Source organism: Sturnus vulgaris, chromosome 2, assembly GCF_052056855.1.
Source record: "Sturnus vulgaris isolate bStuVul1 chromosome 2, bStuVul1.hap1, whole genome shotgun sequence".
Classification (NCBI taxonomy): Eukaryota; Metazoa; Chordata; class Aves; order Passeriformes; family Sturnidae; genus Sturnus; species Sturnus vulgaris.
Window position 1 is genome coordinate 44,764,842 of NC_142244.1, and position 13,620 is coordinate 44,778,461.

Genomic DNA, 13,620 nt, shown 5'->3' on the forward strand with positions numbered 1-13,620 from the left:
TTGGTAGAAGTTTCTGTAGACTGTTCATCATTGTTCACAAATAAATTGCTCTATCGAATTTTTTGTATAAATACTGTTATGATTAGTTAACCGTACTTAAAACAGACAGATTCTACAAAGGATTGTGATTCTGAATAATCTTCTTGCTCCTCTTTAAACAGACCATTATTGGTGATTGCTTTTATATTGTCATTACCTCTTTTTCTATCCCTCTCATATTTTTAATGAAGGTACTGTGTTTCTGCTTAATGGTAGAGTTTTTCACTCTTCTCTATTTCACTTTCTCTCTTTCACTATTCTATTCATTCAGAATATCTAGATTTGCATTTGGTGTAAAGTAGCACAATATATAAGAGCTTTCATTGTATAATATATAAAAAGAATAGATTGCAATAACAAAGGAGAACATTCAAAGGTTAGGTATTGCAAAAGTACTCTTACTTTGAGTACCCTGTATTATACATCTATGATTAAATTTTCAGTTTCCTTAGTACTGGGTTAGAGTAAAGGATATGATTCCACAGACCTAGATGTATGCATCTGTGCTGGTCACTTCTGATCTCGCTGTGTGTTCACAGAAACATCACATTTAAGGCGAGCATAATATAGAGTAAGTTTTGAAGTTGATCATAGGTTGGCCTGATGGTATTGTATATATAGTACATTGAGAGAAACGGAATTCTTCTCAAGCTTTGTGGCTAGGTTTCCAGAAAATTAAATTTAAATCCTCTTTCTAATTTCCACTGCATAGACCTATCTATCTGAGGTACCTATGTAAGTAACTTAGTTTTCCTATGTACTCAATAAGAAAACCTTTCAATTGCGAGTTACTCCACTTAAGATCTGTCTATTGATTATTTAAGGAGGCTAAGTTGATAATATTTTTGAGTAAGTTTTAAGTAAGCTTTAAATAAGTGCCTAAGGATAGGTAAGGGTAAATTTGATCTTGTCTAATATGACTGTGTACAGTACCCTCTTTCAACCCAAGAGTTGTTTCATCTTCTTAAATACAGATTCCTAATCTTGTTCCTTTTGTCATCTGAACCAAGGTCTCTTTACTTCTAGGTACTTTTCCAGTCTGTGTATTCATTCCTGTCCTGTTGCTTTGGTTTTCATATGACCCCCAGAAACATATTCCTGATAGTCCTTTCTTTTTTAAATCCAGTTTCCCTTCCAACTCAAAACTTATTTCTGTTGCCTGGAGGTGAAAACCCTTATGTGGAGCAACTGCCTACATACCACAATCCCTTGGACACTTCTGTGATACACCTGAGAATTCTAATAGGGTGATATATCCCACTCGCGGTTTTATTCAGGTCCTTTCCAATCTTAACACATTCTTTGTCGCAGTCCGTGCATTTGACTCTTATTTTTACAGGACATAAACCGAGACAAGAAAGGTCTAGATTTGGTATTACAGGCAACCTTTTAATTATTAGGGCAGTAAAGCAGGGGAAGAGGTCATCCAGAGAGGTTGTTCAATCTCTTTACTTGAAATTCTTAAAAACCAGATAAAGCCCTGAGCAACCTGGTCTGATTTTAAAGCTCATCATCCTTCCAACAGGAGATTAGACTATGGACCTCCTTAGGTTCTTTCTAGCATTAATTGTTCTATGATCCTATTTAAAAAAAATAAATTTCCCTTTTCATTTTCATAACATCCAGAAAGAGACTGATTTGAGAGTACTAAGTAAACATTTTCTCAAGGTTTAGCTGACTGAAAGTAGCATAGACTGGTCACTGCTGTAAGGAACTTCACTGGGATTTGCGGGAATGAAATACTTACACCCTTCAAGTGCTAATATCAAACTCGTAATCGTACTTAAATTGTAATATGTGTTAGTATTTTACAATCTGCAATTCTTTCCTAAATTCAGACAGATGTTGTGCCATCAAATTTGCAGTCCATTAGCAAAAGTTTGGGGTGTTGAAGCTGTTCAAAGGTGCGGTTAACCTGAGTGTTTTGACATGAATCAAATGTATTTCCATCTGTGTCTTGAATCATGAATGACTATTCAAGGTTAAAATTTTGAAAAAATATTCAGGCTGAAAGAGACACCAGTACATAAAGTTTTAGCCCAACCCATTAATTAAAAAAAAAAAAAAAAGACAGTGAATTAAAAATTGTGTTATCCTGAAAACTTTAGGAGTAAATTATGCTACCATTATACCTGCTATACCTGAGAAGAGAAATGGGATGAACTGTAAAGAGGTCAAGATTTTCCATGAATATTTGATGAAGATCATTGTATATTACAGTACTCTAGAACACCGAGAGTTCTGTAAAATTTGATTTCTTTTGATTCTGTACTTTTAATTTAAGTGTTTTAAGTTTTGATAAAATTGACCCCAATATTTTTAAACTACCGTGATCAAATACAGAAAGCAGAAACACATATAGGCACACTGAAGAAAAAAAATTAAATAAAGGATAGATACTGTATTTCCTATTTAAACTAGATTGACAGATTTTATAATTAGATAATTAGAAAAAAGACAGCTAACCCCATACAGTACAGTTAGAAAAATACTTTAATTACTTGATCTTGCAGTCACTACTTCTCAAAATCCTTTCAGCTCTATGGAGATACATGTTTATACCCCTAAAGGCACTTTGAAAATGAATACCAGAGTTAATGTTTTCAATCCCCGATATTCACAAAGCAATCATATAAACATTTTTCAGCTTTATAGTATACACTATATGCAAGTTTATATGAAGTACTACATACTGAATTACCAGTTAAAGTGTATTTGATATAAATGTTTTATTGCTTTGCAAATGATGGCAGGCAACTACCCAAAAACAAATTAAAAGATACAAAACTATAGCTAAAAGAATGATATCTGGAAGGCACAAATGTGTGTTTATTATCTTATTGCTTGTCAGAACATTTGCATATGTGCAGAGTGAAAATGAGGAAGAATAGCAGGAATGATAAAGATACTATGATCAAAACATTCATCAGAGAAATTAATTTTTCGCTAAATTAAACAAGAATCTTTTTTGATATACACAATAGCTGGGGCACACAAAAGATTATGAAAGTTTAAAATTAAGTTATGAGAATGAGAGGGTGAAATGTTATTTTATGTAACATAAGCTATAAAGAGCAGTAGCTCATATTTTCTTTTGATTTTAGCTACCAGAATACTGCCAGAAGCCCTTTTAGGCCTTTGCATTCACTGCTGTTTTTAAACCCAGATGAGATTTGGCTTTCCTTACTTGACCCCAACACAACTGAGCAATGTCTTTCTACCCCTCTGGGTAGTCCATCCTTGTGCCCCTCTTCTGTGGGAGACTGCAGCTTCCTCATAAAGGGAAGCAGAGGGGCAGGCATTGATCTCTTCTCTGTGCTGACCAGTGGGGTTCCAAGAGAACAGCCTGAAGCTGTGTCAGGGAGGTTTAGGCTGGATATCTAAAAAAGGTTCTTCACCCAGGGGGTGTTTGGGCACTAGAACAGCTCCCCAGGGAAGGGGCCACAGCACCAGCCTGGCAGAGTTCAGAAAACTTTTATACAATGCTCTCAGGCACATGGTGTGACTCGGGGATGTCCTGGACTTCAGTGATCCCTGTGGATCCCTTCCAACTCAGCATATTCTAGGATTTGAGATCACTACCTTCCTTTACATCCAATGATGATTTTCTGTCATCATTGTTCTTTCACTTGCTTATTATGCTTGCTTCCTCTGCATCAGAAATAACTGGGTTTGTGCTTTGAGAATTTTTTTCTTGAGGATTGGCCAGCTCTCTTGGCCCCTCTTTGCCCTCCAAAACATTTGCCAACTGCTTCCTGCTAAAAAGATCCCTGACTAAGCTAAAATCTACTCTCCTGTGTTCTTTGTGATTCTACTATTGGCCTTGTAACCTTCCCTCAGGATTTTAAACCACAGTCTCATGATCAGTGCTTGTTATAGAAGCTAAAGTGATGGTTGGGTGTATTATCATCTTGCAGTCAGTCACAGTCCCTATAAAGGCTGATAAGTAAGAAGAAGAGGCTTGCTTCAGTGAAAGAAAATGAAAAACAAAAGAAAGCACTTCATCATTGCAGATCTTTCAAGACTAGAAAATAAGTCAAATCCCAGCAGAAACAACTTGACTTTCTTCCTTAGTCTGTGTTATAATTAAATAGTCCAGATCTTCTGAATGATTAATGCATTTTTACTATGAAGCTTAATTCTTTATTGTCAAGCAAAAAAGGAGAGAATTAATGTTGTTCACTAAAATGCCTTGCAAAAAATACACTGTGAAAAATAACTAAAATTTAATGAAAATGCTTCAAAAATACCAGGAGGTTTATATACAGTTTAAGGGACAGACTGCAATATCACTGAAGAATTTTAATTTCAGTGGCCTTTGTTCCAAATGTATGCATGTATTTTATCAGTTGATTTGTGAACTTACTAGGGTTGCTAGCAATAAAAGGCAGTTGGACCTAATGAACTAGAAGCTCCTTTCTGGAAGGTTTGCAGTTATTTGTTTTTAATTTAATGCTTTCTTTTTTTAATAGATATGCATTTAAATAGGTTGAGGTAGCATGGATATGCAAATAAGAGATCCCGGTCAGATCAGATTGAATTTCTTATAAATGTCTTGAGGTTTGGTCCTTGCTAGTTATTTTATGTATTTAGTAACATATTTTAGGAGTTTGTTTCTTTTAAATTTTTAATTACAGATGGAGCCTAGTTAAAGGCAGAGCTTGAGTTTTGTCTCTAAATTAAGTGGAAAGGAGGCTTTTTACTTAATTATGCACCTCATTAGTTTTTAAATTATAATTGAACAAAGACAATTACTGTGATAAGAAAATATGTAGGGTTTTTTTGTGGTTTAATATGAATGAAGTGTAAGTATATTTTGTATTTGAATATGGATATTGTTTGTGTTTTGATCAGATCACAATCAGTAATTAAGTATGCAGGAAAGGATAGTTCATAGATAAATTGAAGAGTATTTGATAGTGTATGGCATTTTTGTACTAAAAGACATTTGTTTATCCTTCAAGAGTGCATTTGTATTCTCATCACTCAGGTAATTTCTCAGCTTCGGATCCTGAGTAGGTCAGTAACTGCTGGCTGCAAATTTGACAGAGAAATATGGTCTACAGAACTTTCTCCTGTTCTCAACTTATGGAAGAAACTTAATCAGGTAGGAATGTACCTAATTTGAAAAGACAACTTTTATTTCTTGTTACATGAAAAATATAGTCTAAGGAATTATCTCAAGTATTGAAACATAAGAAGAGAAAAACGAAATTAAATGCATTTGAGGTGGAATGTACAATGTTAGGTGCATAATTAGCTATGAAGTCTGTATGTGATATAACAGGCTATCACCTTTTTTCTCCATGTGGAGGCGAGAACACACTCAAAACATGATACTAACATCCTTTATGTGTTTCCAAGAAAAATGCTAATGTACTTTAGATTTTTTTCGTCTCTTAATTTTTCTAATATTCACAAGGCAATGTTTAATGATTTCAAATACAATGAAGTTTTTCCTTTAAAGTGTTGAAATACTGTATTAGCTTTTAAATGAGGTTCATGAAAATCCCCTCTTCATTATCGAATATCACTGCCTTTATGTTCCTTTGTTAGTCTAGCTTGGCTTAGTCTGGTGGTGTTTTTTAACTTAAGTTGTAAAGCTAGGTTTCCAACCATTGAATTCTAATTCCAGGTGTACATTTAGATGTGATGGGTGTGAATGCAGGCACTACACACACTTGGGAAGGATCTCTCCTACCTCATGCTAGCTGCCCACTTGTACTTTGGCCATTATTTTGTCTACTCAGTGATCAAGTAATAGATCAGAGATGTTGTGGCCTGAAACTGTGTCTTTTACACAGCAACACTGTAATGAGAAAAACCTTCCCCTTACTCAAATAACCACATGCAAAGAAGTGACATGAGGTACACATTAGAATTAACCACTACATTTTGAAATATCTCATTAAATTCTTGTCTAATCCATGCTAAGTGTATGATGCATCATGTCTGTGTGTCAAAACAGTCTTCTGGTACTAAATAACTTCATGTTGAAATCTGTGGCCTCTGAAAATGGACTTTCTGTTAACCAGGTCTGTGATACTGTAAGAAAAAGTGTATTTCAGTGTGACACTGTAATTTTTCTTTAAAAAAGCTCACATGAATCTATTACATATATGTACACATAAAGAGTAACAGAAATAGAGATTTTGATTGTAGTGTTTGGAAGATGTGTAAATGAGGTCAATTTTAAACAGTTAAATCTGCACTACATTAATACTCATTAAAAACACACGTCACTAATGTCTAGTTCTTTATAATTGTTTCTCATTAGCACTGCAAATTCCAAGTACATACTCTAAAACTTGGGTCATAAATTAGCTGTGAGTATGCAGTACCATGAAGCTGAAGACACATAGCTGGTACTGGTGGCTGAGGTCCTTGATAGTCACCTACACGGAGGTAATCAAGACTTCCTGAGAGCTCTTTGGCAGGGACAGCTGGACCTGGTGAAGGCCTCTTCTTTCACCCCTACCATTGCCCTCAAATCTGAGATCTCCTTTCATATGAATTTTTAGCCCTTTATCTCAATTCCTCACCTACAGGCTGGGTACCTTTATTGTATCACTTGGCTATTTTTCTTTGCTGCATGATTGCCTCTTGCCTAAGAGCACAGGTAGAGAGGGAGACCTTACTGTGACCTTCCAGTAAGAGAGGTGTTTTAAAAGGGCATGTAGGGACAGGGCAAAGGGGAATGACTTCAAACTGAAAGAGGGAAGGTCTAGGTTAGGTATCAGGAAATTATTTCCTGAGAGGGTGGTGAGACTCTGCCACAGGTTTCCCATAGAACTAGTGGATACTCCATCCCTGAAATATTCAAAACCAGGTTGAATGGGGCTTTGAGTAGCCTGGTCAATGGAAGGGATCTGTACCTGTCTAGGAGGGTTGGAACTAGATTATCTTTAAGGTCCCTTTCAACCTAAACCATTCAAGGATTCTGTATTATCTTGAAGTTTCTTTATACTATTAGCAGATAATGAAATTAATCTTTTGAATATATCCTTTAGAATAAGATGGCTTCTGACCTTTTATAGGGGTTTTTGTTTGTGTGGGGGACATTTTCTTGAGTGTTTCAAAAATTTAAATAATAATATTCTTTATCAAAATTGGTTTTCCTGGTCTGTTCAACTGTTAATTGCTTCAAGCTTTGAAAAGACCTAGGCATCTTTAATATTTCACAGACATTGCATACGGTTCTACATTCTCATTCTAGATTGATAGTTCAATGAAGGCATCATCTTTGTTTGCAGAATATTTAAAGACCTGGAAATTGGAATGAAGAAGTTGAATTGCTGCTTAAGTTAACAATCATAAATTATTTTATTTGTGCATGAATGGGCAGAGAATATAAAACTGAAACAGTTTCCCAGATATGAAGAAGTAAAATTTTTAAAAAGTATTCATGAATTCTGTAAAAAAAAATATTCCAGAGGCAAAAAGACACTCAGAAGTTTGTTAATATGTAGACAAAGATTAAGTTGTTTTAAACATTTTTATTCCCATGTTGAGTATGTAAGTCAAGGAATAATTTAAAAAGGATTATCTTACAACTATCTTGAAAACAGTGTTGTACCTCTATGTACTGGCAATTCTGAAATTCGACAAAATTTACCACTTGATACAGGTATGCCCTGTAGATTTTGCATCTCAATGATTGATTGTAATCTCATACTGTGGACATATTTTTGTTTCTGCACTTGTAATGAAACTCCAAAGCCAGCTAAACCTGATCCACACAGAAGCACCAGGAGGAGGTGGTAAGGAAAAGCAGTGAGCAATTCCCTGCAGCTGGGAGAAGGATGCTCCCATTTTCTGACCTCATCTGCTGTTCAGGGAGTTTTGCTGCCTTCCAGGGGCTCAGCTATGGGACATTGTGGAAAGAGTGCTGAGGCTTGTCTGGCCCTCAGACTATGACCCCTTGGAGCTCTTCTACGTAGACTCCAGTTTATTTTCATTATATTTGTTACATTTCTGAGGAGGCAGTTTTCAGAACATGCTGGAGTTTGCAAAAGCCTGAGTTTAAGAAGGTAACAAAGTAAAGCTCTGGGACAGTTTAGGTGAGAGTTTGAGTTTCATATTATACTAAGATAGCAACACATTCAAAACTGAAAGAGAGAAAATGATCAAAGTCTCAAAATACGCCTGATCGTGTTGCTAACAAATGTAGTATTTAATATTAAAGATTAGAATCTACCTTCAGTTTCTTATGATTAGGAAAAGCACTCAGTACTTCAGCAGTTCTTCGTCCTAATTTCCAAGCAGGTCATGAACATACACATATTTTAAAAGCTGATGTGAGTTATATACATAATGGATTTTAAGAGAATGTAATGGGACATTAAATGTATAAGCTGATACTGGTTTAAATGTATAAGCTGATATTGGTATTCATGTTTAATTTTCCTATGGAAATGACACATGGGTTGTTTCAACAAATTCTCAGGGGAAAGCATTAGAAAGAGTGATGGAATGAATCTGAAATTCATAGGAGACTCTTATGTAAAGGATGATATTGAGGAAGTTAGAGGACTTCTCTTTCAATGAGCTTTTGTGAATTAAGAGAGTGTCAGAGATTGAACAAAGCCTACAGGTGCAATGTCTTGGGTTTTTCTTTATTTTATGCAATTAAACACCTCAGTTAGAAATTATCTAGTTTATGCTAGTTTTGTGTTACAATTTGCATATACTCAGCAAATTATAGTCAGAAAAACTGATGTGAAACTGGTACTGTGATGTTTGAACGCATGCAAAGAAAAATGCAATGCATAACAATTGTAAATACTGTATGCTTTGGCACTTTGATCAGTAACTTTGTTGTATACCTTTTTTACAATGTTGAAACACTTTATCCTTCATTTTTCTGTTGGTCAGTCATAAGCCCAAGTATTGCTCATTCATTTAGCTTCTCTCATATTTTAGCTTGGTAGCTGAGTGCAGTATGAGCTTGAAATTAAAAATGTAAAAGTTCTGACAAAATGCATGGTGCCTCGGAAATATTATAGAGGTAAATATCTTATGTGTTCCATAAAGCATGGTGCCATGTGACAATTCAAAAATGTATTTAACTTGAAAAATAATCAAAACTTGTTATTTTAAGATGACATACTTCAGAGAAAGTAAAATCTGATTTTATCTTCACTAAATTACTAGAAATTGAAATAGAAAAACATTTTTTCCCACAGGCTAGGGTTTATTTTTTGCATTTGTGCTGTACATAATTTTCCAAAAAGTTTTTAATTCTATAATTGTAATTCATTGCAGAGTCTTGCCACATTACAAGTTGGGAGCTTCTGAACACATGCAAAAATATATTAATGTAATAAGTTGCATATGAATTAAGATTTGCAAAGTTGCACCATCTCTTGAAATTATTGAATAAATATGGATTTTCAGTGGCTTTATTGTAAGGGAAGTAAGTAGTAAAAATGGCAATGTGAGAGCAGCTGTACCTCTCAGAGTCTGAGTTGCTCAAGATTCACGCATAAAGTTATATTTATTTTGCATTTAATGTATTTAATTCAATTCCATGTTGAACTAGTCTCATGAAGAAAGAACTGGTAGCATAGTTTACAGTACCAAGTAAAATCTTCTGCTGGTTACTCTACTGCTTTTATATTAACACATTAACACAAACACTAAAAGCAGTGATTCAGCTAAGTGAAGATTTTTTTCATCAATTCAATACTTTGGAAGTAACTGGATATGCAGACTTGTCACAGAAGAGTGGTGCCTTTATTGAACATGTCATAGACAGTACTGAAAGTATCACTATACTTCTAATCCAGTATTAGAAAAGGGATGCTATTGCTACTACTTCAAAGCTAACAAGGTCATATGAAGTATTATGAATTAAACAAATAATATGTTGTGCAACATCATAGTTTGCCTGAGTTTATTAACTGGATATCACATATTCTTTCTTAGAATTCTAACCTAATCCATCAGAAGGTGTCTCCTCCTGCAGAACAGCAAGGATCTCCAATCTTGTCATTCATTACTCTGGAACAATTCAATGCCATTCGCCTTGTGCAGAGTGTCCATCAGTCACTTGCTTCTTTAAGTAAAGTCATCAGAGGTACCTCACTGCTGAGTTCTGAAGTACAAAGACTAGCAAGTGCTCTATTAAACCAGAAGGTAAGTAATTTTGTAATGAATATATGTTATAATAAGCTTTGAAAAAAACTGAGGAAATTGAACTAACATGCATTTTGATGTTCTAATTTTTTTAATTGATAAAGACTCTAAAATGGAGTTCTTTTAAGGATAGAAACTCTAAAATAAAACCAGTTTTTCTGTGGAAAATTTTTCAGAAGTATTTGCAGAATCTTCTGAATGTATTACTCTCTCATCAAGTTTTCTCTTAAAGACAAATCCAATAAAGTTAAAAGTTGTGGAATACTATTTCAATTTCAAATACCAAGTCATGCTAGATAAGTCAAATTTATTAGCCAGTAGAGTATGTAAATCTGTCCCTTTACTTAATTTTTACATTTTCTTAAAACTGGGCATGTTTATAAACTGGTATAGTTAGTGACAGCAAGTCTACATGCTCTAACATTAATATCTGGATAATTGAGTTAAAAGATAGTCAAAGATTAATGTGACTTGAAACTCTGCAACTCCAGCAACTGATAATTCTGTCAATGCTAATGCATAGATATTGAGATTGCTTTTGCAATGAACAATAATTCCTATTAACATCTTGTTTATCTTCATGGGAAGAACAAGTATTGTTGAAAAGATTGTATGCATTTATTGATCTATCAAATTCTAATCAAAACAGTAATTAATTTTCTTGTCTTTTTTAGATTCACAAGACAGCATTTGTTAGCAAAGTTGCTGTACAGTTAGAATAAATTATGCTTCCTTGTTAGCAATCTCATTGCTTTCTAAATCACGTTTTGACTATGTGGTAGAAACTGGCACTAAGTCCAAGTCACAGTGAATGGAAATGATACATATAATGGCCATTCTTTAGGTCTTGCAGTTACATTTCATGTTACTGAGCAAGAGACCATGGCTTGCTTGTGTGCTTAAGCTGCACCCTTCTATTGGAACCGGCAGGAGCTGTGAAGCTGATCACTGCCACAAAAAGTTTGTTAAAAATTCTGTGCATTTTAACCTCTCACAAGCATCAGTTCAGTGCTTCCTGATATATTGACCAGTGCTTCTGTCATTTCATCTGCTTGCTTGCCCACTTTCTTTGACATGGATCACTTCATTGGATTGTGACCATATAGCAATTTTTTCAGCAGCCTTCCAGAGAAGGCTGCATGCCACATTCTTGGCATGGCAACTAAACCTCATATATTTATCATGCTAAAGTGATTTTCTTCGTGTATTGTCTATACACTCTTCTTGTTTAGTGTTTTCATGTGCTGTGTAGCAAAGGATTATTTTTCAAAAGCTGTATTTTAAACACACTAAGACTGTAGTTCTGTTAAGATTATGACACTTGAAGAAAGTGCTGGATTACTAATAGAAATGTAAAAGTCAATAAATGTATGACTTATAAAGGTTTCAGCAATGTGCTGTATCTGTAAAAAGTAAAATTTGTATGTTAGCCCCATACTAGCCACTATGAAGAAAATTAGCTCCACCCAAGCAAAAACAAGCATAAGCACATCTGAGACACACATAATAACAATTAGCTAAGCTATTTCTTTAAAATAATTTAGAGTGATATATTAGGAACATTAGGCTTATGCCTTGTGAGTGATAGATTGATGAGCTGCTTGTAAATACATGTCTAGTAGAAGAGGCTGCAAGAATGCAAGGCTTCAAATAAAAAAAAGTTTCAAAAAATCCTAATTAGGAAAAAAACCCCATGCTGTTAACTGTGCTTTATTAATTGTATGTATTCTAGTTTATTGAATTTATTTTTAATTAGTATCCTTGAATCTAGTTACATCTTGATTTTTGTCTACAGAAGGTAAATATAGAGTATTATTTGAAGTATACCTTTTTTAACAAACTTCTGGGATCAGCTTTTGAATACCTGTTCAGTACATATGCTATTAGAATGGGAACTTCCTGGAAAATGCAGCTGTAAATATTAACTAGGATAAACTGTTTATTCTGCTCAGCATTTTCAGTAGTGTGCAATATTCCACAGATACTGATTTACATTAATTCTCATTCTCACAAGTAGGAGAATCTCGCAGTCATTTTCAGTGTGCTTTAGATTCCTGTGGAGTAGGTAAAATTAGTGTTTCCATCCTTGTTTTATAAGGAGGAAGTTTAACAGATGTCCTTTTAAGCCTTTCTTTTTGAAGTCAATGAGAAATTTATATAGGGAAATCTTGCAAGACTTTTTTCCTCAGGTGTTGTTCTACAAAAACTGTAAGGTGACGAGGAAATAATCATGCAGAGGAATTGTACCAGATTCTCTTCACCACAGAGTCACACAACTGCATTTTGAAGTCTGAGGAGGCTGCAGCAAAAGACTGGGAAACTGTGGCTGCAGTTGAAAGATGACATTGTGACTTTCCAAGAAATAATGCTCTTAGGCCTATTTGTGGAACCAACTGATGTTTCCATATTGAATAGCAGAGGTTCTTGCAAGTTCTCCATCAACACTGTGTCTGGGCCACACTAGGGGTTATCAGGAATACAGCCTTTCTGTTTGTGATTGTATGTTCTTTGTCTTTATACTCTGGGTGGTTGGTTTTTTTGTTTTGTTTTTGTAGATGCATTTGATCTCCAGATTATTTATTTTCATTCAAATTGCCAACTTAAAATGTAATGACGATGGATTTGAAATTGATACTTTCAATAAATATATTTTTATTTCAGTGTCCTGTCACATGGCAAAGCAAGTGGGAAGGTCCAGAAGATCCTTTGCAATATCTTAGAAGTCTTGTAGCTCGAGCACTTGCTATACAGGTAATTTTAAAGAGTCATTTACCTCAGTGTGCTGGTATTCAGTGACACAGTGTGTTATGTAAATGCCACTACCTTTACAAACACAGGTCCCAAAGAGTTTTAGATGAGCGAAAAGGTATATAAAAATCTAAAGATCAAGGAATAATGTGATAATATTGTTAGTTATTTCACAATAGGTTTACATCTTAGTTATTAGTCTTTATGGTGAACTGTGGGGGGAAAAGACTTTTTTTAGCCAGATGAAATTTTACATTTAAGTAAAGACACACTCTTTAATCTGTTAGAGAGATGCCTATCAAGACATAAGTGAAGCATTTCTAATAAGGGTAATGTAGAAATTCATGGATGAGTAGTCTTGGAAGAAAGCAGTGAAAAGATCTGCATTCTCCAGGTTTACAAGGGGCCATAAGAGAAGGTGCAGAACCTGCCAACAGCTCTGTCTATCCACAGTCTGACAGTAAGGAGGTTAGTTTTTAATTAAGGTAAATCTGTATCTACTTTGATTGACAGAAGTAATGTATTTAAGATAATACACAGACAAAAGTAATTTATCTAAATTAATTAGTATTTAAGGAAACAGATGCCATATCTATGTTGGATACATTGAGAGAAAACTCTGAGAAACCTGCAAGAGAGGAAGACTACTTTACAAAGGACAGATCTTTGTTACCTCCAGGCAATAAATAGAAAGCT

General features: G+C 34.6%; 1 protein-coding gene across 5 annotated transcripts in view; it reads left to right on the forward strand.

Moving 5' to 3' along the window:
- Positions 1 to 13,620, forward strand: part of DYNC2H1 (dynein cytoplasmic 2 heavy chain 1) — a 145,108-nt gene that overhangs the window by 105,750 nt on the left and 25,738 nt on the right. For 3 of the 5 annotated variants that reach the window (XM_088159416.1, XM_014886589.2, XM_088159413.1), the window contains exons 83-85: positions 5,030 to 5,146; positions 9,967 to 10,176; positions 12,838 to 12,927. In XM_088159416.1, coding sequence (XP_088015542.1) covers positions 5,030 to 5,146; positions 9,967 to 10,176; positions 12,838 to 12,927 — 417 coding nt within the window. Of the gene's footprint in view, positions 1 to 5,029; positions 5,147 to 9,966; positions 10,177 to 11,020; positions 11,137 to 12,837; positions 12,928 to 13,620 lie in introns of all 5 variants that reach the window. The other 2 variants (XM_088159415.1, XM_088159414.1) reach the window with 1 other exon arrangement.